Below are 27,322 nucleotides of genomic sequence, written 5' to 3' on the forward strand. Positions count from 1 at the left end.
TTCTTGACATCAGATAGAAGGAAATCGTCAGCAGTTGGATAGTTTTTGTTCAGAAATGCTAACATGTCCATTTTATTTTCTGCTGGTTTCTCTGCTTCTTTCTTTAAATCTGCATAGTCGTTTCTCATTCTTTCTATCTCTTTGACGGAGTAGTTATATCTCCTCATTGCCGCTTTACAATTAGAACATTGCGGGTTCATTTTTGCGTTATATTCTGAAACCTTACCTGCTAAAACAACCAAGGCGTCAATGGTTTTCTTTAAATCCGAAGCAGTTGGGTTTATCTGTTCATCCCATACCTTACCTCTTCTATCTTTATCTCTTATCTGCCATACACATTTTGCAGCTAATGAAACAAAGTTGTCGTATGTCTTAAACTCCCCAGATTTATATATGTCAGAGATGTTCTTATATACCATGTCGCAATCTTTGTCCATAACTTTATGGTTGCAATGAAAACCAAGGAATTCATAATTTACCTTTCGTATGAACTTCTTTATTTCTACTGAGTCAGTTGCTTTGACTTCAATTTCGTCGAATTCAGGAATAGTTAGTTTTTGCTGTTGGATTTCAGGTAGTTTAGGCAAATGGTCGATGAGGTCCTCCATTTCATAAAGATACTGTTCATTTGTTTCATCCTGTGCGGTACAGTCTAAATTACTTGTTAAAAGTTCCTGCTTTATTCTTTGTATTTCTGTTTCGAAAGTAGGAATGAAGCTTTTCATTTCTACTAACATAGATGTTGGATTCATGACTAACGAGTTTGGTGCTGTTGTTTGAATTGTTGTTGTGCCGATTGTTGACATTTCTGTTCTTACATACAAAATAAAAAAATAAATAAAAATAAAACTAACTTTATTTTTTATTTCGGGAAAATTCATGAAAATTCAAGAGGGTGAAAAAACAGGTGAAAAAAGAGGTGAAATCTCACCTCTTCACCTAAATTATATTTTTGCTGAATTCAGCAACAAAATGAACGAGGTCAGGATGTATGTAAATACCTTTGAATTCATTTATAACGCCCTTAGTAAGCTCATAAAATGCTTGTTTTGAGGTCGAGCCACTTTTGGCTCCACCGTATTCTTTCAACCAAAACTCAAGAATTTCCTGCATGAATTTTGTATAAAAAGCAACCGTCTGAATTCCGGCGGTTGCTATATTCTTCACAAAATGCCTTATAATACTTCCCAGGACTTATTTTCCAACAACTTTCTAAAGTCTTTCCTAAACTGACTGACTGACTGACTGACGGCACAAAGTGGCTTAACGAAAACATTAATATATAAAAATTCATGAAAATTCAAGAGGGTGAAAAAACAGGTGAAAAAACAGGTGAAATCTCACCTCTTCACCTAAATTATATTTTTTGGTCCGGGAACAACTTTCTCTCAATTGGAGCTGTAGCATACTCTTTGCGTAAGCGGTTCAGACCTTCTTCGAAGTCTTGGTCTCTCTTGGACTGAGATTGGAATTGGAATTGTGGGGCAGGGTTTTGCATAAACAACCAAGGGTTGGGGAAGTAAGGCATAGGCTGAGGAGGGTAGTTCGGGAAGCCTTGTGGTGGGTAGTAACCTTGAGGTGGAAATTGGTAGTAATTCGGAGGTACTTGCTGGAACTGAGGAGACTGTTGTGGTTCTTTAGGTTCCTCTGGTTTGGGAATGGACTCGGTTGGTGGGACGTCGGACATTGTCTTGAAACAGTACAAATATTGTTCTGAAGCAGTGCAAGTCTTGTTCTGAAACAGTACAAATATTGTTCTGAAACAGTACAAATATTGTTCTGAAGCAGTGCAAGTCTTGTTCTGAAAAAGTACAAGTATTGTTCTGAAGCAGTGCAAGTATTGTTCTGAAAAAGTACAAGTATTGTTCTGAAGCAGTGCAAGTCTTGTTCTGAAAAAGTACAAGTATTGTTCTGAAAAAGTACAAGTATTGTTCTGAAAAAGTACAAGTATTGTTCTGAAACAGAAAATTTTCCTCACAAATTGAGAGCTTTTACGGGAAATTTGTTCTGAAAAAGTTCAAGTCTTGTTCTGAAAAAGTACAAGTATTGTTCTGAAACAGTACAAGTATTGTTCTGAAAAAGTACAAGACTAGTTCTGAAACAGTACAAGTATTGTTCTGACAAAGTACAAGACTAGTTCTGAAACAGAACAATGGACAACATCGAGCCATTAGATGAGGCAATTTACCTTATAGAGATAAATGAAGTTGTTAAGCAGTACTTGGGCAAGGACAAAGCCAACAAGTCCCTCGGCTTCTGGTTGTCTGGAAGAGGTGCGCTGAAAATCGAAATTGAAACCGGAATTCCAATTCAAATACCAGAAAACACTCCTGTAGACGACATAAAGGAGATGAAGAAAGAAGCTCTTCTCAAGTTCTTTGCAAAGCACCCATGGATACAACTTCCAAACAGAGAGAGTTCAATTCCACGAATTATACAAATTCTCAGAGCACTGTTCCACTTCTCGGGTCAACCATTCTACATAACCTGTGAAGGCGACATCCAACCAGTTCAGTAAACATCTCATTTTAACTCACTTTTTTATGTTTTTTGTGAAAGTGTCAAAAATAAATTGTTTTCATGAGTTTTCTACGATGTTAGAAAAAATGTTATTTTCTAATATCTTCACATTCAATACTTTTTCAGCACTTTTCCGTAGTTATATATGAAAGACAATTCGAGATAAAAGTCATAGTACAATGGAATAATATGTTGCACACCATTTGTTGTGAACCAAACTTGAAAGTCAGAGAAACTGTTACTAGGTGGTTCGTAGAATTTAGAAGCAAAGTCATAAAGGTCCTTACCAATACATAGAAAACTATTGTTGCTTGAACTGAAACTTGCATGACACATAACATTTTGAGGGTCAAACACGTTTCTATAAACCATCAAATCTGCTGGTGGAAGTATAAATTTAAATGGACCATCTGGTGGTAATGGTTCGTTCTGGTTTAGTAACCGAAGAAATTGTGCCCAAGAACGTTTGTCTACTTCCCAAAATAAAAAACTCTGTATCTCTTGGAGGGTTAATTTTCAATCTTTTGAAATGAAACGGTGGAGTTCATCTTGTCATATTCTAGTTTCAGATAGTATGTTCCATTTAGTAAAGAGTCGTATTTTCCTTGAAATTCCCAATAATATTTGTTCATTTGAGTTTGAAAGTCATTTAGAGTTTTCTCAAGACTTTCGTCTGAACGAACTGTAAAGATTCTCATTTCGTCAAATTTGTCTATTAGACCATCAGAACCTTTATACTGCCCATGAAAATATACTGCGAACATAAATGCGTTAGTTCTATTTGAAAACAAAACTCTTCTAAATCCTATTGCCTTGCATCTGAAGGACTTTGAAGCCAACGAATTGGATAGTCAAACCTGTATGCTCGGGATGAAATTTCTTCATCTGAAATAGTCCTACCAGCATTTGTAAAGATATAGTCTAACGGTTTTGTATCTGCTACTTTTGTTCTTTGTTTTCAACCTGAAGCATTTAATATATGTAAAAATATATTGTTTTAAAATGGTATGCCATTTCATATTTCTCATCTAACAAACAAGTTTCCTAACGGTCTTCTCCAACAAACTCAGCGTACATTTCAAATAAAATTAAAAATGTCACTTTTTTAAAAAAAATTTTTTATTTCATGCAATGTTTTATTTCTGTGCCGTCTTCAGTATGCCCCAATATTTCCTTTTCGATATTACATGAACTTCGGAAAATACCTTATCTAGCTTAAAAACAGCCCATCTTTTCACCGACCATTCCCATTTCAATGAGTTTGTTATAGCCTTCTTCGTTCGTCATGAGTGCGTCAATGTTCTCATAGTAAACCTTCACTTTGGATTTGACTTCGCGAGAAGAATTTGTTGTAGTTGTCAAGGACTACCTTTGCGAACTGAGGGTAAGACCAATGTTCGACAATAGGTTTTAATGTGGTTACTAAGCCACTTTGACCTTGAGTGAATTCGTACTTCAAAACAAAAGGAGAAAACCTTTCAACAAAGTTGTCGACCTTCTCATAATATAGGGTGTCCAAAGGTGTGTTTAGCACAAACCTGAATACTGCGAATAGAAATAAACAAGTTACATATATATAAAGTTTATTTAAATATAATCACCATTGGATTCAATCACGCGTTCGCAGCGATCGATCCGGGCTTGAAAGACACGCTTTAAATCATCATGAGAAAATTGCTCAAATTGCTCTCTTACAAAATTTTCAAGATCATCTGGACTCGCGAATTCGCGTCCTTCAGCTCTCTTTTTTAGCGTGCCGAATAAATAAAAGTCAGAGGGTGCAATATCAGGTGAATAAATTGGGTTTGGAACAACTTTGACATTGTTTTCCACCAAGTAATTCATTACTTTATGACTTTTGTGAACTCTTGAATTATCAAAATGAATTGCAAACTTTTGTTTTTGTTGTTTGGATTTCTCAAACTCATCAGAATTGATAATTTGAATAAGAACATTGTCAATTAGATACTGAGCATTCATCGTATTAGGTTTTTGAAGAATATCAATTGCGATGATGCCATTCACGCCCAAAAAAACCGACAACATCATCATTGGTGTGTCAATTTTTTTCTTCGGGAATGTTTGCGGATTTTCATCCTTCGGGATCCACATGATTTTGACTTCTGTTGCATATTGAAACCAAGACTCGTCCCCTGTTACTAAAAAGCGAAACTTCTTGGATTGATACGCACCCAATATAGAGAGGAGCTCTTTCGAAGATTGGACTCTAGATTTTTTTTGAACTGAATTAAGGTTGTGCGGAACCCAACGTGTATACGCTAGTTTGTAGTTCAAATAATTGTGCAGATAATAACTGACTGTTGTACATGGTATCTTTGTCATCTCCTCTATCCTTCTGAGTGATGCTCTTGGGTCTTCATCTAGCGCTTGAAGAATTGCTTTGATTTTTCTTTGATCCGGCGATTTTTTGTCAATTTTTATGATGGGCGCCTTTTTGTTCATGAAGTGATACATCCTAACATGATACGTTACAGTGGAATAGCTAGGAGCATCCATACCGAAGCATTTTACCAATGTCTCGTAGATTTTTTTACAGTCTTTGCATTTTTTTGCAAGAGCGAGGATGTTTTCTTTATGATTCATTAAAAAAATGAAAAAATCCCGCCAAAATTTCCCGCGAAACCGCCTCTTGTCTCAAAATTCATTTTATATCCCGGCATGGCGCCAAAATACAACATACTCATCATATACATATATTCATATTTTTTATTATATATTTATAATCAGCATATATCTCCTTTAATAGTCTCATATAGAGCGCTGTGCTAAACGCACCTTTGGACACCCTATATTTACTCTTCATCTCTTGAGGTTTCTTAATGGAATATCCCCATGTCGAATTCATAAGCAATTTGAGTGTCATTGCAAGTTTGGGGTTTGAAGCTTTCCTAATATCATACAGTTGTTGTATGACTTTTCCAACTGTATAGTTCCTTCCCGGGAACTCACCATCTTCGTTTGGAATTCCAGTCGGAATATATTGGACAAACCTCATGTATGCAGCGTTAAGGTCGACATAGTATATCTTTTCATCTGAGTCGAACTTGTCGCAACCAATTGGTACAGTTTGTGGAAATTCAAGTGAGTCTCTTATCTTCTGAGAACTTCTCCTGTTATCTCATAAACATCGTCGAAGCAACCTGTTTCATATAAAACCTTCTGACCTAACTCAGATGCTCTCCAATACAATTTGACGTCAATTGGATGTCTCAATGGAAGTTTGTTTATAGCATCTTGAAGTTCTTGCAACCTCATTGGAAGTTCTTCTGGTTCAGGTTGGTATCCGAACATACCAACCCCTTGTGGAACTGTGTACTTCTTTTGTACTAGAACTTTGTCTGGAACAACTTTTGGTCTTGCTAACAATGAAAAGTTGTTTTCGTCTTTTGGTACAAAAGTTTCTGTCAGCTTGTCATCTGGAATTGGTTCCAACAAACCTTTCTCGAAAAGAATGTTTACAGCTCTGACAATGTTGCACTTACTTTTACCAAAGAATGGGTTTGTAAGACTTTCGTTCAACATGAAGTGGTTGTGGACAATTACAATCTTCAACCATGGTAAGTCTTTGTCAACAACATAGTCGTCATGTGAAGAACCTTTAGCTGTAGGTATGTTGACTCGGATATTGACATTTGCCAACGGTGCAATTTTTGCCAATTGACCTCTGAGAATGTACCTTGTCTTCACACATGACTCAAGATACTTCATCTTCTCATCTGTAACAAGACCAGAGTTCCTGAGACATGTAAGAATGCAAGGTTCGTTGACAATTGTTTCAATTGAATTGTAAATTCCATACCTTGTCAAGTCAATGTCAGACTTATTTATGAAGGGGAAGTATCCAGCATGTTGTCTGACTGCTTGAGGGTTAGGTTGGTACCATTCGAACTTGACACTTGCAATTCCTTCAATTGCATTCAAAATGTCTGAGTCGGAGTCAACCATTTGTTCTCTCTTTGTAGTCTTGAAAGCGTCAAGAAGTTTGCGGCTGTTTGTTCATTGCATGTGCATAGTAAATGTGACCATCCAAATCTGTTATGGTCAATCTGAGATTGTGTCCTTTCTTATTTCCGTCTTGAATTGCAGCAAGTACTCCCATGAAGCCTTCTTTGTTCTTTCCTTCGTCAAAGTTTACTGTAAAGGTTCGACCAGATGTAATTTGACTTCTAACTTCACGATACTTTTCATATGCATATCTTGTTCTTTCCATGGGAGCATGTGCGTCTTCACCTTTTCCTTTTTTCCTTCTCAAAGGATGCAATTGTTCGTCATGTTTCCAGTAGAATCTGGCAAAGCCGTCGTGTCCTTCAACTTGAGGTTCACTAACATCGAAAGGCATGTCCATAAGACGTTCTTCTTCTAACCTCTCTAGTCTGTTTGGATAATTTGCACGTGCTGTTTCCAAATCCATTTCGTAGCGAAGACCAGAATTTGTCATAGACTTTTATGGGTCTTCCCTTCCTATATTTAAAATTCTTCGAAACTCTCCAACCATATCTTTGTAACTCTGCTTTTATTCTAGCAGACTTTCTATCCATTCTATATGGGGGCATTTTTATAAAAATAAAAAATATTTTTTCTTTACTTTACATAACCGCCTGCTGCCATAAGTCTTTGACGCCAACCCATACCAGCTAATGAAGGTTGACTTGGTTTAGTTTGGAAACTAAACTTTGGTTTTGGTTTATCTTCAGTTTTTGGTTTCTCTTCTTCTATCGGTTTTTCGTCACTTTTCGGTTCCTCTGACTTTACTTCACTTGCAGGAACAGTTGTGTCGTCAACATCTTCATAAATATCATATGCCATTTGTTTTTGTTTTCCTTTCAACTTTTTGTGTTTGTTGTAAAGTTTAGAATATTTCGACTCTAAGTCAATGAGATGTTCTATAATGAACTGTTGGTCAGTGAAGTAAACTTTTCCATCTGTTGTCTCGAAAGCTCCTTCAGACTTCAATATTTTATTTGTGAGAGTCTGTTTCTTTTTTGAGATACTAGCCGTTCCATTTCTATGAAAAGTGACTTTATAGTTAGGGTTTGTATTTCCAGACCTGGCACTTTCTATTATTGAATTTTTCTCTTCATCTGTAAGTTCTTTGACAGGTTTTGACAATGGTTCTGAACTTTTTGTTTGTGGTGTCAAATCTACCGTTCAACTTCTTCGGTCATTTCATCTCAGTAAAAAATTTTAGTTTGGTTTGTTTTCAACTGGTTGTTTAGGTTTTTTAAGTCGGTCTAAAACTTCCTGAGGTATAGGAAGAACTTTACAAACACGTGTGTAACTGCTGGAAGCCGACAAATCCATCTTGAACTCATTTGTCTCAATGCTGCATTGTTCATTTCATCTCAGTAAAAAACTTTACATTCCCACGTTTGAGGTGGTTGCGGTTGGTTATTGTTTACCCACTGTGTGCATGGTTATATCCTCTGTTTAAAGAATCTTTCACCTTGGTCCATATAGTGTCCTGCTTGGTTATAGTAGTCATTTGCTTTGTTATAATAGTTTTCCTGCTTGTCTTCCTACATTGTCCATCCATCCTTGAACTTTTCCTCTTGTTTCAGGATTTGGAATAAGATTTGTTGCATCTCGTGCTACATCCCAACCTTTCTGTACAGTTTGTATAATAGGTTGTGCTTTCTCTTTCAGTATACCTAATGTACTCAAAAATCTTCTTTCCAATTCCAAATGCACCTCTGGCTATTGTTCCCACTGCGGGCAAAAATCTGGATGCAACTCCTGCTAATGCGCCAAATAAACCCATTTCTTATAGGGTAAAAAATGACGAATCCGAACAAGGACCCCTATGTTTCTAAAGCGACAAAGAAAGCACTCATGATAAAAATCTTTAGTTCAACACCAAATGCTTGGTTTATGGATATCTTGGAAAACATTCCGAGAGTTAGAACAGATGGACCCCATACTGGTTAATATTTGTTGGTCAAAACACAAGATACTGTGAAGCCATACCATTATGGTCCAAAAATATTTTAGATGTGAAAAACTGCTTTGACAATATTCGTTGACAAATACCATCCAACAAAACTGACATCTGACTGTGAAAGTTCTTTCAAATCAGATGATGTAAAAAACTATCTGCGTTCAAAAAATGTAAACCAATATTTCATTGTCGACCAAAACCATTCTGCTCTTGGCGTCATTGACGGTTGTATAAAAATGTTAAGAGACTTAAACCAACCACAAGGTGGTGAAGCAAATGAAATGTCATATGACGACAAGTATAGACACTTCTCCATGGCAAAGATGAGACAAGTTTTAAATATTTACAATAACCGTAAACAAAAAGGTTTGGGAAACCACTCCCCCGAAGAAATGAAAAACAACCCTGACTTAGAGAAAGACTATATATTTAATAATTTAGTCAAAAGAGACAAACAAGAAAGAATGCCGGGCTTCAAACTTCAGAAAGGTGACAAAGTAAAATAGAAATACCTAAACGCGACCCATATGAAAATACTATTGACTATGACAACAATGGGAACCCGACAGGTACTCACATTCGTGTTCGTAAAAATAGAAGAAAGTATACAAGAGAATATTAGAAGTTTGGCAAACATGGCAAAATGTACACACTGCAAGCAGAAGATAAAACTACTATTGTCAGACCTCGTTTCAAAAACTTGTCAAAGTTCAAGGTGGTATACTTTCAAAGACAGTTCCTAACAAATATAAGACAACTCCTGACGAATATGCTAAAGAAGTTGAAAATGACGACTAAGCAATTCTATACCATGCGTAAACTGTCATGTAAGGTGGCATGTATTCCTTTACTTTGTCCCGTTGTTTGTGTATATCCTTGAAACGAATGTGTATGGTTTCCTTCTCCCTGAGTGTCACTCCAGTAACCATTTATAGCAAACTTAACGTCGTCTTTAACATCATATCCTTTACCTTTTGTCATTCCTGACCAACCAATATATCTATGACTATGCCAACCTGCTTGAGATGTACTTAAATCTATGTAGTGACTGTGTGCAGGTAAATTTGCACCTGAAATCGTTTTACTTCCACCTGTTTCCGTTGAAGAGTTTGCACAATACAAAAACCTGTCGACTATTTGAGTCCAAGTTCCAAAACCAAGTACTACTTCTGGTCTGGTAGAGTTTATTGAAACATATAATGAGCCAACCGGGTAAATAAGTTTCGGCAAAATTTGTTTAAGCACATTGAGTTCCTGTCTTAGATGCATAATACTATTGTCATTAGATATCAAAGTATCTACAAGACTTGTTGCCGGTGGTATTGTTGGACCTTTACTTGGCAAGGTTGTGTTTAGTGTAATATCATCTGCTGTAAAAGTTGTAAAACTTGTATGTGTATGAGTCTTATTTGCTTTAGTGTTTAAGGTTTCTTGTAAGTTTGTAATATTTGCAATGGTATGTGTATGAGTCTTATTTGCTTTAGTGTTTAAGGTTTCTTGTAAGTTTGTAATGTTGTAAACAGAAATTCATCAAACGTGACACCTCAGAAAAGCTAAAATATTGAATTTTTGGAACTTTTGATAGAGCACGTTTTTAAATATTAATTAAAGTAAATGTATATTTTGTAAAGATTCTTTTTAATAAAAAAATAAAATTTTGAAGAAGAACACAAAATCTTCTGAAAAATAATATCACATAAACTCATATTATTTTCTAATATATAACTATTTTAAAAAAAAAAAAAAAAAAAAAAAAAAAGGCAGTGGGGCTTCCAGGCACTTCGTGCCCTCTAGCCCCGAAGATGTTTTGTCACTTTTCTGTCACTTTTCAGGGAAAAAACATTTTTATTATATATATAAAATGAATTTTACAAAACCACCGTTACCCTTCTTTGGAAATAAGAGTAGATGTAAAGATATTCTATTGAGAGAACTTAAGAAACTACCGAATGGTCTAACATTTGTAGACTTGTTCGGTGGAAGTTTCTATATATCTCATTTGTGCCATACAATATTTCCTGACTCAAAGATTATATGCAATGACTTCGACAACTATATGAACCGTCTCAAACATATACCAGACACAAACAAAATATTGAAAGAGTTAAAAGAAAAGATACCTATAGGTAAGATGGAACGTATACCATTAGATAACAAAAATATTGTGAGAGAGGTTTTGAAAAAAGCAGAATATATAGACTGGGATAGTATATCTGCTAGACTATTATATAGTGGTGCTATAAGAGTTCATGACATTGAAACACTTATGTCAAAAGTTTTATATCTTAACTATACAAAGGTTTTCAAAGAGGACATAGAAAAATATACTGAGGGTATAGAGTTTGTGAGATGTCATTGGACAGAGTTGTATGAAAAATATAAAAACAAGGAAAATGTTTTCTTTATAGTGGACCCGCCGTTCTATAACACATGGGATTTTCAATACCAAGTAGACTGGACTTTGAGAGACTCTTTAGAAACTTTAGACGTTTTACATAACCATCCATGCTTTTACTTTACATCCGATAAAAGTGGTTTGGAAAGTGTCATGAGATGGTTAGAGGACATACATGACTATGATTTTAGATACGATAAGATAGAATATGAGAGAGGTCCTATAAACTGGAGAAAGTGTCATAACAAAGAAATTTTACTAGTAAGTAAATGTGGTTTGAAATAGGACTACTTGTTTTAGGTTTTTTCCATTGTGTCATTTACTTATTTGACGTGGCAGAAAGATATAGAGAATATGAAGATGAACCAATACCAGCAAATGTTCAGCATATGTACTCGTAAGAGATATTTTTATCTAATATTAAATGGACGCACAGAACTTAGCAAATGCACAGCAACCTGGACAACCAAACCCAGAGAATATTCCAAATGAAGTTAGAATACAAACTGCAATGGCAAACTATGGTCAAGTGCCAACAGATGTACAAATGCAAACTGCCATGTCAAATGACGCTGCGTTAGGTTTGCCACCATGGTATGCAAATATGAGATGGAAAGAGTTTTATACAAACCTGAAGTGGGATATAAACAACTCTATGCAGATGACGCGAACACAGGAGTTGACCCAGAGTATGTTTTCTACCAGAGGAGAAATAGAATGTATGAGCTCCAGTTAAAAAATGCTATGGAACTCAACAGGAAACGTAAGAGACTAGGCGGACATTAGATTTTTACATATAGTAAAATGGGTTTCTTCAGTAGTATTGGAAACTTCTTTCGAAATGTTGGAAGAGGTATATGGAATGGAATAAAAACCGTAGGAAGAGGAGTATGGAACGGAGTCAAAAATATTGGTAAAAGAGTAGGTCAGTTTGTTGGTATTATACCTAAAGACCCTGAACCAGAAGAACAAGCTCCTGTTATACAACAGCCTGAACCTGCACCACAGTCTAGTTGGCAACCAAATCCAACACCTCAACCGTATTAAAAAATCATATTTTTACCGTTCGATAGTAGTTGTATATGAAACTAAGTTCTAAGTAAAACGCATGGTATAATGGAATTATTCTCTTTCTTCCATCTGTTGTAAACCATACTTGAAAGTCTGAAATACTTCCACTTGGTGGTTCATATAGCTTTGTAGGTTTTTCGTAAAAGTCATTTGCCAAGCATAAAAAAGAGTTTTGTGCACCAGAAAATGAAGCATGAACTATAATAGCATCTGAGTCGAAAACATTTTCATATGTTCCATTAGGGTTTTCGACTTCATAAAAGTTCGGGTGTACTGGATATTCTGCAGGCTGATTTAACATCCTCAAAAATCTATACCATGCCAAGTTGTTATATTTTGTAGAAATATAAACGTCTTCTCCAAGGTCTTCTATTCTATTGATTTTAACAGTTGCATTTTTCCTGTCATATAAAATATCGAGATGGTACTCTCCTTCGTCAATGTTGTACTGTTTTGCATATTCGAGATAGATATCGTTTATTTTTTCTTGAAAAGCTTGAAGAGTTGTTTCTAAGTTTACAAGCAAACTAACTTGTAAAAGTTTTCCCTGTTCAAATTTCTCATACGTACGTTTTTCTTTGTTATAGTATCGAACTTCAAAACCGACCGTAAATGGGAAACCATGTATGGCTTCTGAAATGAACTTCATTCTACGAAAGCCAATAGCTTTTGTGACAGATGGGTCTCTTAACCATCTTAGTGGGTAGTCAAAACGATAGCCTTCATGCTTTACGGTCTCTGTCTCAAACTTTTGACCTACGTTAGTAAAAAGTTCATCTAATGGTTTAGTTGTAGCAACTCTTGAATTTTCTTTTTCTATTGAAAGCATATTTTATCTAGAATAAAAATGTCGAAAGAAACAGCGTCTATGAGAGAAATACAACACAACCGACAACTCATTTTGCAAGCTCTAAATAAGAACACAACAAACTTTTCAAACTATTCTAAGATATCTGAGTCATTGAAAGAAGGAAACTTAAAACTGACGATAAACCCAATGACAGACGAGTTTTCTGTTTCAAGACAGTAAGAACCATACTGTTTGTATAAATCCAACAAAAGGAACTTTAAACGAGAAACCTATATCTGAACTTCTTTTGAAAGCAGATGTTGGCAACAAAGCTGACAAAGAGTATGTCATTGAAAAAGTTCAAGAAGAACATGACAGAGCAGATGCAACATATGCAACGAAAGAACATACTCATCCTGAACTAGCAGACAAAACATATGTTGACAATAAAATGTCAAGTGAAAGTGACAAGAGCTGACAAAGAATATTCTAAAAAGACTCATATACATACCATTGCAAATATTACAAACTTACAAGAAACCTTAAACAGTAAAAGTGCCGTTGGACATACACATACCATTGCAAATATTACAAACTTACAAGAAACCTTAAACAGGAAAAGTGCCGTTGGACATACACATACATCTTCTGAAATAACAGACTTAAACGTTAGCCTTGAAAATAAAGCAGATAAAACATATGTCAATGAAATATACCAAAGTTTAGTTGGAACAAAAAATATTGAGACTATTGTTGGTGACCTTTCTGTCAATGAAGAAAATAAATATTTTAGATGGCAGTTGGTACAGTCCTTAGAAAATGGTACACGGTATAAACTCATTCCGAAAAATAACAATGAAATGTATGTAAGCTATAAAAAGAACGATGGTACACAAGTTAAAGTTCCATTAGACAACAACTGCTACTTAAACTTCTATGGAGACGAACAAAAGAAATATTTAAGAGTTTATGAAATGGCAGATATGACATTGCCTGACCCAGCTCCAGCACCATATTATTATGACTATGGAGATGACGTTAGAACACCACATGTAGATGAACAAAAGCTAACATTATATTTAGATTTTTATAGATATAAAAGATATAATGCAATAGAAAAAACGAGAATAGTATACTATTATGAAGATGACAGAAATAAATATTATAGTCAAGACTTTACCTACCCTGAAAACATAAGATTATATTATAAAAAATATTCTAACACAAACCAGAAGAAACCTGAAATAGTTGCACTATATTTTAAGTTCAAAAGAGACAATCCTATAATATCTCATATGTTTGATTTAATGAACCCAGTAGGTTCTATTTATACATCTACGGATGCAAGAGGTCCTCAAGTAACGTTTGGTGTTGGTGCATGGGAACAAATAGTCGACAGGTTTTTGTATTGTGCAAACTCTTCAAAGGAAACAGGTGGAAGTAAAACGATTTCAGGTGAAAACTTACCTGCACACAGTCACTACATAGATTTAAGTACATCTCAAGCAGGTTGGCATAAGCATAGATATTGGGATTGGTCAGGAATGACAAAAGGTAAAGGATATGATGTTAAAGACGACGTTAAGTTTGCTATAAATTGTTACTGGAGTGACACTCAGGGAGAAGGAAACCATACACATTTCGTTTCAGGGTATACGCAAACAACGGGACAAAGTAAAGACTACATGCCACCTTACATGACAGTTTACGCATGGTATAGAAATGCTTAGTCGTCATTTTCAACTTCTTTAGCATATTCGTCAGGAGTTGTCTTATATTTGTTAGGAACTGTCTTTGAAAGTATACCACCTTGAACCTTAACAAGTTTGAAACGAGGTCTGACAATAGTAGTTTTATCTTCTGCTTGCAGTCTGTACATTTTGCCATGTTTGCCTAAAACTTCATAATATTCTCTTGTATACTTTCTTCTATTTTTACGAACACGAATGCGAGTACCTGTCGAGTTCCCATTGTTGTCATAGTCAATAGTATTTTCATATGGGTCGCGTTTAGGTATTTCTATTTTTACTTTGTCACCTTTCTTAAGTTTGAAGCCTGGCATTCTTTCTTGTTTGTCTCTTTTGACTAAACTATTAAATATATAGTCTTTCTCTAAGTCAGGGTTGTTTTTCATTTCTTCGGGGGAGTGGTTTCCCAAACCTTTTTGTTTACGGTTATTGTAAATATTTAAAATTGTCTCATCTTTGCCATGGAGAAGTGTCTATACTTGTCGTCATATGACATTTCATTTGCTTCACCACCTTGTGGTTGGTTTAAGTCTCTTAAGATTTTTATACAACTGTCAATGACACCAAGAGCAGAATGGTTTTGGTCGACAATGAAATATTGGTTTACATTTTTTGAACGCAGATAGTTTTTAATATCATCTGATTTGAAAGAACTTTCAAAGTCAGATGTCAGTTTTGTTGGATGGTATTTGTCAACGAATATTGTCAAAGCAGTTTTCACATCTAAAATATTTTTGGACTGTAATGGTATGGCTTCACAGTATCTTGTGTTTTGACCGACAAATATTAACCAGTATGGAGGTCCATCTGTTCTAACTCTCGGAATGTTTTCCAAGATATCCATAAACCAAGCATTTGGTGTTGAACTAAAGATTTTTATCATGAGTGCTTTCTTTGTTGCCTTAGAAACATAGGGGTCCTTGTTTGGATTCGTCATTTTTTAACCCATAAGAAATGGGTTTATTTGGCGCATTAGCAGGAGTTGCATCCAGATTTTTGCCCGCAGTGGGAACAATAGCTAGAGGTGCATTTGGAATTGGAAGGAAGATTTTGAGTACATTAGGTATACTGAAAGAGAAAGCACAACCTATTATACAAACTGTACAGAAAGGTTGGGAGGTAGCACGAGATGCAGCAAATCTTATTCCAAATCCTGAAACAAGAGGAAAAGTTCAAGGATGGATGGACAATGTAGGAAGACAAGCAGGAAACTATTATAACAAAGCAAATGACTACTATAACCAAGCAGGACACTATATGGACCAAGGTGAAAGATTCTTTAACAGAGGATATAACCATGCACAACAGTGGGTAAACAATAACCAACCGCAACCACCTCAAACTTGGGGAATGTAAAGTTTTTTACTGAGATGAAATGAAACAATACAGCATTGAGACAAATGGGTTCAAGATGGATTTTGTCGACTTCCAGCAGTTACACAACGTGTTTGTCAAGTTCTTCCTATACCTCAGGAAGTTTTAGACCGACTTAAAAAACCTAAACAACCAGTTGAAAACAAACCAAACTAAATTTTTACTGAGATGAAATGACCGAAGAAGTTGAAACGGTAGATTTGACACCACAAACAAAAAGTTCAGAACCATTGTCAAAACCTGTCAAAGAACTTACAGATGAAGAGAAAAATTCAATAATAGAAAGTGCCAGGTCTGGAAATACAAACCCTAACTACAAAGTCACTTTTCATAGAAATGGAACGGCTAGTATCTCAAAAAAGAAACAGACTCTCACAAATAAAATATTGAAGTCTGAAGGAGCTTTCGAGACAACAGATGGAAAAGTTTACTTCACTGACCAACAGTTCATTATAGAACATCTCATTGACTTAGAGTCGAAATATTCTAAACTTTACAACAAACACAAAAAGTTGAAAGGAAAACAAAAACAAATGGCATATGATATTTATGAAGATGTTGACGACACAACTGTTCCTGCAAGTGAGGTAAAGTCAGAGGAACCGAAAAGTGACGAAAAACCGATAGAAGAAGAAAAACCAAAAACTGAAGATAAACCAAAACCAAAGTTTAGTTTCCAAACTAAACCAAGTCAACCTTCATTAGCTGGTATGGGTTGGCGTCAAAGACTTATGGCAGCAGGTGGTTATGTAAAGTAAAGAAAAAAAATATTTTTTTATTTTTGTAAAAATGCCCCCGTATAGAATGGACAGAAGGTCTGCTAGAATAAAAGCAGAGTTAGAAAGATATGGTTGGAAAGTTTCGAAGAAGTTTAAATATAGGAAGGGAAAGCCAATAAAAGTCTATGACAAACTGTCTGGTCTTCGCTACGAAATGGATTTGGAAACAGCACGTGCCAATTATCCAAACAGACTAGAGAGGTTAGAAGAAGAACGTCTTATGGACATGCCTTTCGATGTTAGTGAACCTCAAGTTGAAGGACACGACGGCTTTGCCAGATTCTACTGGAAACATGACGAACAATTGCATCCTTTGAGAAGGAAAAAAGGAAAAGGTGAAGACAAACATGCTCCCATGGAAAGAACAAGATATGCATATGAGAAGTATCGTGAAGTTAGAAGTCAAATTACATCTGGTCGAACCTTTACAGTAAACTTTGACGAAGGAAAGAACAAAGAAGGCTTCATGGGTGTACTTGCTGCCATACAAGACGGAAATAAGAAAGGACACAATCTCAGATTGACCATAACAGATTTGGACGGTCACATTTACTATGCACATGGCAATGTCACAACAGCTGCAATGCTTCTTGACGCTTTCAAGACTACAAAGAGAGAACAAATGGTTGACTCCGACTCAGACATTTTGAATGCAATTGAAGGAATTGCAAGTGTCAAGTTCGAATGGTACCAACCTAACCCTCAAGCAGTCAGACAACATGCTGGATACTTCCCCTTCAGAAATAAGTCTGACATTGACTTGACAAGGTATGGAATTTACAATTCAATTGAAACAATTGTCAACGAACCTTGTATTCTTACATGTCTCAGGAACTCTGGTCTTGTTTCAGAAGAGAAGATGAAGTATCTTGAGTCATGTGTGAAGACAAGGTACATGCTCAGAAGTCAATTGGCAAAAGTTGCACCGTTAGCAAATGTGAATATCCGAGTTAACATTCCGACTGAGAAAGGTTCTTCACACGACGACTATGTTGTTGACTTCAAATTGCCATGGTTGAAGATTGTAATTGTCCACAACCACTTCATGTTGAACGAAAGTCTTACAAACCCATTGTTCGGAAAAGGCAAGTGCAACATTGTCAGAGCTGTAAACATTCTTTTCGAGAAAGGTTTGTTGGAACCGATTCCAGAAGACAAGCTGACAGAAACTTTTGTACCAAAAGACGAAACAAACTTTTCACTGTTAGCAAGACCAAAAGTTGTTCCAGACAAAGTTCTAGGACAAAAGAAGTACACAATTCCACAAGGAGTTGGATTGTTCGGATACCAACCTGAACCAGAAGAACTTCCAATGAGGTTGCAAGAACTTCAAGATGCTATAAACAAACTTCCATTGAGACATCCAATTGACGTCAAATTGTATTGGAGAGCATCTGAGTTAGGTCAGAAGGTTTTATATGAAACAGGTTGCTTCGACGATGTTTATGAGATAACAGGAGAAGTTTCTCAGAAGATAAGAGACTCGCTTGAATTTCCACGAACTGGACCGATTGGTTGCGACAAGTTCGACTCAAACGAAAAGATATACTATGTCGACCTTAACGCTGCGTACATGAGGTTTGTCCAATATATTCCAACTGGAATTCCAAACGAAGATGGTGAGTTCCCGGGAAGGAACTATACAGTTGGAAAAGTCATACAACAACTGTATGATATTAGGAAAGCTTCAAACCCCAAACTTGCAATGACACTCAAATTGCTTATGAATTCGACATGGGGATATTCCATTAAGAAACCTCAAAAGATGAAGAGTAAACACTATGAGAAGGTCGACAACTTTGTTGAAAGGTTTTCTCCTTTTGTTTTGAAGTACGAATTCACTCAAGGTCAAAGTGGCTTAGTAACCACATTAAAACCTATTGTCGAACATTGGTCTTACCCTCAGTTCGCAAAAGCAGTCCTTGACAACTACAACAAATTCTTCTCGGAAGTCAAATCCAAAGTGAAGGTTTACTATGAGAACATTGACGCACTCATGACGAACGAAGAAGGGTACAACAAACTCATTGAAATGGGAATGGTCGGTGAAAAGATGGGCTGTTTTAAGCTAGATAAGGTATTTTCCGAAGTTCATGTAATATCGAAAAGGAAATATTGGGGCATACTTGAAGACGGCACAGAAATAAAACATTGCATGAAATAAAAAATTTATTTTAAAAAAAGTGACATTTTTTATTTTATTTGAAATGTACGCTGAGTTTGTTGGAGAAGACCGTTGGGAAACTTGTTTGTTAGATGAGAAATATGAAATTCACTGTTGTGAGTCATTTGAAGTCAGAAACAAAAAGACAAAAAGAGTTTTAAGCGAATGGGAGCGAAATGACGGATATGCTATTATGAAGATGGGTGGAAAACACTATCTTAAACATGTTGTCATTGCAACTCATTTTATACTGAATCCTAACAATTTACCTTTTGTAGACCATATAAACCATATAAGAAACGACAATAGACTTGAAAACTTACGTTGGGTCACTCGTTCTGAAAACAATAAGAACAAAGGCAAATTTGGAGATATTGTATTCGAATTTGTCGACGAACTAGAAGATGAAACAATTGAAATTACAGACTATGGCAAGCATACGTTTGAGTTTTACTACTATAGCGAAGAACAAGACTCTTTCTACTTTATACCGGCGTAAACTATAGGAAATTACAAGTATATTTTACTAAGGCAGGCTATGCTTATGTAAACACTAGAGATACAGATGGAAAATACGTTCAAATACTTCTTAACAAATTCAAGAAGCTATATGGCATACCATTTTAAAACAATATATTTTTACATATATTAAATGCTTCAGGTTGAAAAACAAAGAACAAAAGTAGCAGATACAAAACCGTTAGACTATATCTTCACAAATGCCGGTAGGACTATATCAGATGAAGAAATTTCATCCCGAGCATACAAGTTTGACTATCCAATTCGTTGGCTTCAAAGTCCTTCAGATGCAAAGGCAATAGGATTTAGAAGAGTTTTGTTTTCAAATAGAACTAACGCATTTATGTTCGCAGTAGATTTTCATGGGCAGTATAAAGGTCCTGATGGTCTAATAGACAAATTTGACGAAATGAGAATCTTTACAATTCGTTCAGACGAAAGTCTTGAGAAAACTCTAAATGACTTTCAAACTCAAATAAACAAATATTATTGGGAATTTCAAGAAAAATACGACTCTTTACTAAATGGAACATACTATCTGAAACTAGAATATGACAAGATGAACTCCACCGTTTCATTTCAAAAGATTGAAATTAACCCTCCAAGAGATACAGAGTTTTTATTTTGGGAAGTAGACAAACGTTCTTGGGCACAATTTCTTCGGTTACTAAACCAGAACGAACCATTACCACCAGATGGTCCATTTAAATTTATACTTCCACCAGCAGATTTGATGGTTTATAGAAACGTGTTTGACCCTCAAAATGTTATGTGTCATGCAAGTTTCAGTTCAAGCAACAGTAGTTTTCTTTGTATTGGTAAGGACTTTTATGACTTTGCTTCTAAATTCTACGAACCACCTAGTAACAGTTTCTCTGACTTTCAAGTTTGGTTCACAACAAATGGTGTGCAACATATTATTCCATTGTACTATGACTTTTATCTCGAATTGTCTTTCATATATAACTACGGAAAAGTGCTGAAAAAGTATTGAAAAATAATGTTTAGGTGAAGAGGTGAGATTTCACCCGTTTTCTCACCTGTTTTCTCACCTGTTTTCTCACCTGTTTTCTCACCCGTTGAATTTTCATGAATTTTGTGCTGAATTCGACAAAAATGAGTTTTTGGTTGAAAAAAGAGGTGGAGCCAAAAGTGGCTCGACCTCAAAACAAGCATTTTGTGAAGAATATACCAACCCGCGGAAAACAGCGGGTTGCTTTTTATACAAAATTCAACAGGTGAATTTTCATGAATTTCCTTAAGATAGAAAAAAATATATTTTAGGCGACCAGGTCACTCGGTCACTCGGTCACTCGGTCAACTAACATCTTTTTGAAAAAGTGTGACAACATGACATTTTGACAACAACACAGGAAATAGATTTCATCGTATATTTTTGTTAAGACTTCATCGTAAATGTTTTGTTGAGACTTCATCGTATATGTTTTGTCGAGATTTTTATCGTTGTGGTCCGACGGTTAAGCCACAAACGAATGTCCGACGTCCCACCAAAAAATATTTTTTATTTTTATTGTAAGAACAGAAATGTCAGTCGAAGCAAAAACGTTCACGAACAAATCTAATGGCGAAACATTCACAAAAGGCACTTACAACGGTATTGAAGTCTTACGTAGAGACAAGGATGGTTATATAAATGCAACAAATATGTGTCAGCAGTTTAGGAAGGACTTTAGAAGGTTGTTGGAAAATAAGTCCTGGGAAGAGTATTTTGAGGCATTTTGTGAAGAATATACCAACCCGCGGAAAACAGCGGGTTGCTTTTTATACAAAATTCATGCAGGAATTCCTGATGAAATCAAACAGGTTAGAGGAATGTATGTAGACCCAAGACTTGTAAACTATATAGCAATGTGGGCTTCTCCAAAATATTGCATAGCAGTTGGAAAAATTATGGACTCCATAGACAAGAAAGTTCATGAGAAATTAGATGAAGAAGAACTTGAAGATACAGTAGAGAATGCAAAACCTTTGTTCGAAGAAGAAGTTAGAAAAATGCATGAAAAACAAATAGAACATGAACGTGAGATATGTTCTGGTTATAGAGACTCGCCATACGAACTAGACCAATGGGAACAGAAGATTTAAAGAGAGAATTTAGAGAATATGAACTCGCTAAGATAGCATTAGAAGCTGCAGAAGAGAGGTTAAAAGCTTGGGGTTGTTTTGTACAAAAATATTGTGAGTAAATGAACCATTTTTTTCGACAAAAATATATTTTAGGTGAAGAGGTGAGATGTCACCCGTTTTCTCACCTGTTTTCTCACCCGTTGGATTTTCATGAATTTCCTTAAGATAAAAAATATATTTTAGTTTTTTATAAAATATTTTTTTTATTTTTATTGTAAGAACATGTTAGCAACAACTTCACCAAACTCGTTAGTCATGAATCCTACGTCAATGTTAGTAGAAATGAAAAGCTTCATTCCTTCTTCATATACTTTCGAAACAGAAATCCAGAAGATAAAGCAAGAACTGTTAACAAGTAATTTAGACTGTAGTGCGAAAGATGAAGAAAATGAACAGTATCTTTATGAAATGCAGGATATTATTGACCATCTACCTAAACTACCTGAAATCCAACAACAAAAACTAACTATTCCTGAATTCGACGAAATTGAAGTGAAACCAACTGACTCGGTAGAAATAAAGAAGTTCATACGAAAGGTAAATTATGAATTCCTTGGTTTTCATTGCAACCACAAAGTCATGGACAAAGACTGCGATATGGTATATAAGAACATCTCTGACATATATAAATCTGGGGAGTTTAAGACCTACGACAACTTTGTTTCGTTAGTTGCTGAATGTGTATGGCAGATAAGAGATAAAGACAGAAGGGGTAAAATATGGAACGAACAGATAAGACCAACTGCTTCAGATTTAAAGAAAACCATTGACGCCTTAGTCGTACTTGCAGGTAAGGTTTCAATGTACAATGCAAAAATGAACCCGCAATGTTCAAAATGTAAAGCAGCAATGAGGAAATATAACTACTCCGTCAAAGAGATAGAAAGAATGAGAAACGACTATGCAGATTTAAAGAAAGAAGCAGAAAAGCCAGCAGAAAATAAAATGGACATGTTAGAATTTCTGAACAAAAACTATCCAACAGCAGACGATTTCCTTCTATCTGATGTCAAGAAGAAGTATAAAGAAACTTTCGGTATCGTTAAAACATTTGACATACTAAAAGAAGAAATAGAAGCTACGAAATTGTTTAGGATTTCAAATATACATCGTACAATTCATGTAAAACGCTTGTGAAAAAAGAGGTGAAAAAAGAGGTGAAAAAAGAGGTGAAATCTCACCTCTTCACCTAAACATTATTTTTATTGAATTCAGCAACAAAATTCTGAGTAAAATAATTTTTAGGGCTTGTGTCAAACCGTTGAGTTTTCACAAAATTTAAAAAATAACGTTTACCATGTGAAACGCTTATAAAATAACTGAGGTGAAAAAAGAGGTGAAAAAAGAGGTGAAATCTCACCTCTTCACCTAAACATTATTTTTATTGAATTCCGTATGAAATTTCATGAATTTCCTCATATGCTTGCTTCCCTCGGAAAATCGTGAAGAACAGCGAGTAATGAAAAAACCCTGGTCGCCAAAACTCTTTATTTTTTACGCTTGACTTTTTACAATTTGAACTTTGTTCGCGTAGATGTGAATTCTGAAAGAAGTATGAGGGTCTTGTATGACTTTGTACTTCTCCCATAGTTCATGTCTGTCAAACTTACCTGCCATGGACTCTTTCATAAGTTCCATGAAATCGTCTTCGGACAATCCAGGGAAAAGTATAATGTCAGTAAGTATTCTTTTAACATCCTTACTTAAACTCTTTGCTGTCTGTACACATATTACGACTGAGATGTTAAAGTGTCTGAGCTTCTTAAGAATTCGACACATATCTTGTTCTCTGTTCTTTAACAAAGGATGAGAAGCAAAGTCATCTAAGATAAGAAGACATCTATGAGGGTACGTTTTCCAATCGTAAGATTGCAATTTCTTCGAAATGTATTCTATCTCTTTCTGTTTGTTTCTGAAGTGTTTCTTCTCTAATATTCTCTGCATTTCCTCATTTGGGTCTTTAAACTTCGAATTTATATACTCATTTATAGCATTATACTTCAAAACTCTTCTTTGGTACTTCTTTATCCAATCTAACAACTCAGTATCCTTTATACATACTAACTTAGACTTCTTTATAATATCTTTGAACGAATTGACGGTTTGGTCAAATTGACCAGAAGTACTACAAATAACAACTAACTCATAGAATGGGTTCTTCTCATCTAGTTCTTGTTGTTGTGCAGCCATTTTAAGATAAGTGAAAGTCTTACCCGACCCAGGTGGTGCGATTAGACCTGTTATACCATTCTGAGCAAATAAGAACTTTTCATGTATGGGTTTTATCTGAGCATTTTCTAACTTCCTCTTGTTCTTGTTTAAAACATTCTCAAATTTCTTGTCAATGTCAGCAAACTTTTTTTCTAACATATTTTTAGAAAAATTAAAATTTTTATCTTTTTGAAAATGTCTAGCGATTTCGCTATCTATATTCGAGACAAAACTTTTCGACAGCAAAACATCTGTCGACCATAAAATCTTACATAGTGTAAACAAGAAAGGTGAATTTGTTCTAAAGTTCTGTTTCTGGGAATATGACAAGAACCATAAAACATTACAAAGAGCAGTCTTAAAATTTGTCAATGACAGACTTGTTGACAGAGATGACGCCGATTGGAAAGATGAAGTCCAACAAAAGTTCTTAGAATGCAAAGAAGGCACATGCGCTGTTCTTGAAGATGAAATAGAAAACAGAATAGAAGAGCTATTAAAGGACAAAGAACTTTTACATAAATATGGTTCTGAGAAATTTGACATAACTCCACCAGAAAAGAAGAAGAAGAGAGAAAAGAAAGAAAGAAAAAAAGAAAGTAGAAGAGAAGAAAGAACCTGAACCAGTTCCAGAGAAAAAGAAATTTGACATGTAAAAATAAAATTTTATTTTAGAACATTTCTGGGTCAATGTCAATGTTCTCTTCCTCTTTAGGAGCAAACACTGGCTTAGACTCTAAAATCTTTTTACCCAATTTACCTTGAACTTCAACTATCTTAGACTCATAATATTCATAGTCGTCTGCTTTCTTTGGTTCATAAGGTATAACAAGTTTTATGCTTTGCCTTCTTCGAGTTTTGAGAACTTTCTGTCAAAATTTTCTTTGACTGCTAACAAACCTTCTATGTCTAAGTCTTCAAAAGTTGCACCACTTTTTCTAACAACAGCAAACTTAACGGGTGCAATGTTCCAAATTTTGTCAAATGTAGACTTTTCAAAATTGTAGAAGTAAACATTCAAATATGCGAATGGAGCTAACTTATCTTTGACTTCTGTCATGTACTTATTTACTGAGATGAATTTCGTCATCTTTTTTATCGGATAAAAAAATATTTTTTATAAAATTTACTCAGAAAAATTTTTCTTTGTATATACGCCGTTCTGAACATCTAAAAGACTTTTGACATTTGCCAAGAATGTTCGTTTAGAAGCTGCCATATAACCATATTCTTGACAATATTGTTTATATTCATCATATAAAGACCTTTCATCTAATGACACAAAGTCAGTTTCATCTATGAACAGTTCATATACACTCTTGTTTGCTTCTAACAATGTTTGTCTCTCTTCGGTATGTGGAATTTGTCTTGGATTGAACTTTGAAATATCTAATGTCATGAAATATGAGAACAAGTGGTTGTAAAAGTCAGATGTCAAAGTTTCTGCTAAGTCGTCAAAATATTCTGTATCTTGCATATGAGCTTCTGACGTTCTGACAACTACATATCTTCTGTCAGAACTTTCTAACTTCATCGGAACAGAATTGTTTGAAACCATAATGAAGTTTGCAACATTTTCACAAACTCTTTGGTCTTTATATTTTCTTTCAACAACTCCAACTTTGTCTGTTATAAGACTCTTCAAAGCATCTGAGTTCAAAACTTTTGTTGTATCTATACTTTGAAGTTCATTGCAAACTATAAGTTTCATATTCTCTATTGAGGAGTTAAACTTGCCACAGATGTTTTCTAAGTTTGTCATATTCGGATTCGAATAGCCCTCTAACAGTTTGCACAAAATATCTGTAAAGAATGTGTTCTTACCAGTTCCTTGTTTTCCAATTATAATGAGAGCAGTTTCATTTTTAGCACTTGGATGTTGTAAGATGTTTGCAAACCAACATAAGATATACTCATAGACTCTTTCGTTTCCATTGCATATAATTTCTTTGACATGGTCTAACCAAGCTTCTATAATATTTTCTTTCCATTCTACTTGTTCGTATTTATATCCAGTGAAGATAGAATAGAAGTTTGGAGAAGGTGTATAGAACTTTATACCTCGAACTGAAAAATCTTCTAACTTTGACAATAAGATATCCCAAGCATCTAACATCTTCATGCCAACTTGTACGACTTTTATTTTCTTAAGTTTCTGTCTACATTCTTGTTCTGAAACTATTGTTGCTCTTGGTTTGTTAAAGACAACATCCCATTCTTTCATGACATAACATTCTGGGGCAGAGTCAACATAAATGACTAAACGTTTCAAATTCTCGACTGCTTTGTTATAGTCTCTAAATGGACACATATTTCTGAAGGCTTGGAAGTCATAAAAATCTGAAACATCTATTCTGTACATTTTTATAAAAATAAAAAAAAAATAATATTTTTTTATTCTTGACTTTGTTGTTGCATTTGTTCCATTTGTTGCATTTGTTGTTCTTGAGCTATTTGTTGTTGAAGTTGTTCTTGTAGTACAATACTTTCACCAGTTGCATCTTCCAATTCGAAACTTTCTGCCGTCATTGACAAATACATAGGACATAAAAGTTTTACAGGAACAAAGTTTGCGTCAACTAAGGTTAAGTTTATGTTTGCTAAAGTGTTTGAGTTTACTAAAGCTGAAAACTCTGCATTCGAATGAACAATAGGCAAACCAGCAGAGAAAGTGTTGTTTATACGCATGAGTATCTTTTGGTCATAGTAGTTTCTGTCGACATTCGAATAGCACTTTGAACCTAAGTTTGAAACAATATATAAAATAGGTGTACTTAAAGTCAATGGAACAGACAAACCTTGTATGACACCTTTTCCTCTTATAGGAAACTGTTGGTAGTAAAAACCAGATATAAGTTTTGTATTATAGCTCATATCGTTTATACTAAACTCAGTCGGACATCCAAACATAATGAAACCTGCTCTAGTTGCAGCACATGTTACATCCGTCCTTAAAGTATTAAATAAGTCAACAAAACCTGTTGGTGGTATATCTGAGTAAGTATCTTCAAAGAAGTATTTTTTACCATTCACAACAACAAAGTCTTCTGGTGTCAAAAGAGCAAAACAGGCTTTAGTCGTCATCGTGTTTAAGGTCAGTTTACAATATCGTCCTTGAGGACTTTGTAAGTTTGTTGTTATAGAATTATATGACTCGGGGTTTTTAGTCGTAATAGTATAAACCACTATGTCTTCTGCCATTTACTTAGCAACTAAATTTTAATGAAATGTTGTGGTCGTCAAATATTTTTATGACGTCTGGGAAACTATATTTTAAGTTCAAGGTTTCACCTCCTTTCATAACGTATATCTTGTCAATGACATTATATGAAACACCACAGCAAGCAATGTCGGGTTCTATTTCTTTGATGTTTATATCGTCTGCCTCTGTCAAAAGTTTCAATAGTTCTTTCAAAACTTCATGAGGTGCAATGACATATGAGTTCACTTTTACAGGGTTGTGTTCGACCAAGTTTAACATTATACCTAAAGCTTGACAAATCTTCTCCTGAGTTTTAAGTTTGTCTTTAAGTTGTTGGTAGTCATTTCGAATATCTGCAACAGAACTTAAGTCTCTGCTAACTTCAGGGTATGTTGGTTCTTTTACAGGAACTATTGTTATACCATCTTCGTCTTCGTATGGTTTC

At 35.0% G+C, this 27,322-nt stretch overlaps 14 protein-coding genes and 9 pseudogenes across 23 annotated transcripts, besides 8 other annotated features; 13 read left to right on the forward strand and 10 right to left on the reverse strand.

Moving 5' to 3' along the window:
* Window positions 1-9,697: part of a mobile genetic element that runs on past the window's edge.
* Window positions 147-806, reverse strand: TVAGG3_0277010 (organellar and viral DNA polymerase type B; the record flags this gene model as incomplete). Its single annotated transcript, XM_051228736.1, has 1 exon — window positions 147-806. A coding segment is annotated over one exon (660 nt), but the record flags the coding sequence as incomplete, so codon positions are not given.
* Window positions 1,358-1,528, reverse strand: TVAGG3_0277020 (uncharacterized protein; the record flags this gene model as incomplete). The annotated part of the gene is made up of 1 exon (XM_051228737.1): window positions 1,358-1,528. One exon carries the CDS (start codon window positions 1,526-1,528, stop codon window positions 1,358-1,360), a length of 171 nt encoding a protein of 56 aa, XP_051098467.1.
* TVAGG3_0277030 (uncharacterized protein) lies at window positions 2,153-2,518 on the forward strand (the record flags this gene model as incomplete). Its single annotated transcript, XM_051228738.1, has 1 exon — window positions 2,153-2,518. The coding sequence occupies one exon, from the start codon at window positions 2,153-2,155 to the stop codon at window positions 2,516-2,518; it is 366 nt and encodes a 121-aa protein (XP_051098468.1).
* Window positions 4,028-4,055: a terminal%2Cinverted (terminal inverted repeat of Mariner transposon ID:TVAGG3_0277040).
* Window positions 4,028-5,330: a mobile genetic element.
* TVAGG3_0277050 lies at window positions 4,108-5,234 on the reverse strand (annotated as a pseudogene). The gene has a single exon. A coding segment is annotated over exon 1 (1,127 nt).
* Window positions 5,303-5,330: a terminal%2Cinverted (terminal inverted repeat of Mariner transposon ID:TVAGG3_0277040).
* Window positions 6,020-7,094, reverse strand: TVAGG3_0277070 (annotated as a pseudogene). Its single transcript has one exon. A coding segment is annotated over exon 1 (1,075 nt).
* TVAGG3_0277080 lies at window positions 8,713-9,274 on the forward strand (annotated as a pseudogene). Its single transcript has one exon. A coding segment is annotated over exon 1 (562 nt).
* Window positions 9,698-9,987: 290 nt separating the features above from the next.
* Window positions 9,988-10,025: a mobile genetic element.
* Window positions 9,988-10,025: a terminal%2Cinverted (terminal inverted repeat of Banshee-A3 transposon ID:TVAGG3_0277090).
* A 183-nt stretch (window positions 10,026-10,208) lies between these two features.
* Window positions 10,209-10,287: a terminal%2Cinverted (terminal inverted repeat of Maverick-3 transposon ID:TVAGG3_0277100).
* Window positions 10,209-27,322: part of a mobile genetic element that runs on past the window's edge.
* Window positions 11,383-11,657, forward strand: TVAGG3_0277110 (annotated as a pseudogene). The gene has a single exon. A coding segment is annotated over exon 1 (275 nt).
* Window positions 11,676-11,918, forward strand: TVAGG3_0277120 (serine threonine-protein phosphatase family; the record flags this gene model as incomplete). Its single annotated transcript, XM_051228739.1, has 1 exon — window positions 11,676-11,918. The coding sequence occupies one exon, from the start codon at window positions 11,676-11,678 to the stop codon at window positions 11,916-11,918; it is 243 nt and encodes an 80-aa protein (XP_051098469.1).
* TVAGG3_0277130 (uncharacterized protein) lies at window positions 11,923-12,486 on the reverse strand (the record flags this gene model as incomplete). Its single annotated transcript, XM_051228740.1, has 1 exon — window positions 11,923-12,486. A coding segment is annotated over one exon (564 nt), but the record flags the coding sequence as incomplete, so codon positions are not given.
* Window positions 12,790-13,397, forward strand: TVAGG3_0277140 (annotated as a pseudogene). The gene has a single exon. A coding segment is annotated over exon 1 (608 nt).
* On the forward strand, window positions 13,593-14,208 carry TVAGG3_0277150 (phage tail repeat-like family; the record flags this gene model as incomplete). The annotated part of the gene is made up of 1 exon (XM_051228741.1): window positions 13,593-14,208. A coding segment is annotated over one exon (616 nt), but the record flags the coding sequence as incomplete, so codon positions are not given.
* Window positions 14,542-15,417, reverse strand: TVAGG3_0277160 (annotated as a pseudogene). Its single transcript has one exon. A coding segment is annotated over exon 1 (876 nt).
* TVAGG3_0277170 (uncharacterized protein) lies at window positions 15,435-15,836 on the forward strand (the record flags this gene model as incomplete). Its single annotated transcript, XM_051228742.1, has 1 exon — window positions 15,435-15,836. One exon carries the CDS (start codon window positions 15,435-15,437, stop codon window positions 15,834-15,836), a length of 402 nt encoding a protein of 133 aa, XP_051098472.1.
* TVAGG3_0277180 (phage tail repeat-like family) lies at window positions 16,028-16,612 on the forward strand (the record flags this gene model as incomplete). The annotated part of the gene is made up of 1 exon (XM_051228743.1): window positions 16,028-16,612. One exon carries the CDS (start codon window positions 16,028-16,030, stop codon window positions 16,610-16,612), a length of 585 nt encoding a protein of 194 aa, XP_051098473.1.
* Window positions 17,100-18,797, forward strand: TVAGG3_0277190 (DNA/RNA polymerases family; the record flags this gene model as incomplete). Its single annotated transcript, XM_001286866.2, has 1 exon — window positions 17,100-18,797. The coding sequence occupies one exon, from the start codon at window positions 17,100-17,102 to the stop codon at window positions 18,795-18,797; it is 1,698 nt and encodes a 565-aa protein (XP_001286867.2).
* TVAGG3_0277200 (His-Me finger endonucleases family) lies at window positions 18,841-19,187 on the forward strand (the record flags this gene model as incomplete). Its single annotated transcript, XM_051228744.1, has 1 exon — window positions 18,841-19,187. A coding segment is annotated over one exon (347 nt), but the record flags the coding sequence as incomplete, so codon positions are not given.
* On the forward strand, window positions 20,862-21,523 carry TVAGG3_0277210 (annotated as a pseudogene). The gene has a single exon. A coding segment is annotated over exon 1 (662 nt).
* TVAGG3_0277220 (organellar and viral DNA polymerase type B) lies at window positions 22,077-22,601 on the forward strand (the record flags this gene model as incomplete). Its single annotated transcript, XM_051228745.1, has 1 exon — window positions 22,077-22,601. A coding segment is annotated over one exon (525 nt), but the record flags the coding sequence as incomplete, so codon positions are not given.
* TVAGG3_0277230 (protein of unknown function, DUF4106 family) lies at window positions 22,959-23,654 on the reverse strand (the record flags this gene model as incomplete). The annotated part of the gene is made up of 1 exon (XM_051228746.1): window positions 22,959-23,654. One exon carries the CDS (start codon window positions 23,652-23,654, stop codon window positions 22,959-22,961), a length of 696 nt encoding a protein of 231 aa, XP_051098476.1.
* TVAGG3_0277240 lies at window positions 23,871-24,331 on the forward strand (annotated as a pseudogene). The gene has a single exon. A coding segment is annotated over exon 1 (461 nt).
* Window positions 24,347-24,735, reverse strand: TVAGG3_0277250 (annotated as a pseudogene). Its single transcript has one exon. A coding segment is annotated over exon 1 (389 nt).
* Window positions 25,463-26,037, reverse strand: TVAGG3_0277260 (uncharacterized protein; the record flags this gene model as incomplete). The annotated part of the gene is made up of 1 exon (XM_051228747.1): window positions 25,463-26,037. A coding segment is annotated over one exon (575 nt), but the record flags the coding sequence as incomplete, so codon positions are not given.
* On the reverse strand, window positions 26,070-26,363 carry TVAGG3_0277270 (uncharacterized protein; the record flags this gene model as incomplete). The annotated part of the gene is made up of 1 exon (XM_051228748.1): window positions 26,070-26,363. The coding sequence occupies one exon, from the start codon at window positions 26,361-26,363 to the stop codon at window positions 26,070-26,072; it is 294 nt and encodes a 97-aa protein (XP_051098478.1).

The sequence above is a fragment of the Trichomonas vaginalis genome, chromosome V (genome assembly GCF_026262505.1).
Source record: "Trichomonas vaginalis G3 chromosome V, whole genome shotgun sequence".
NCBI classification, from domain to species: domain Eukaryota; phylum Parabasalia; order Trichomonadida; family Trichomonadidae; genus Trichomonas; species Trichomonas vaginalis.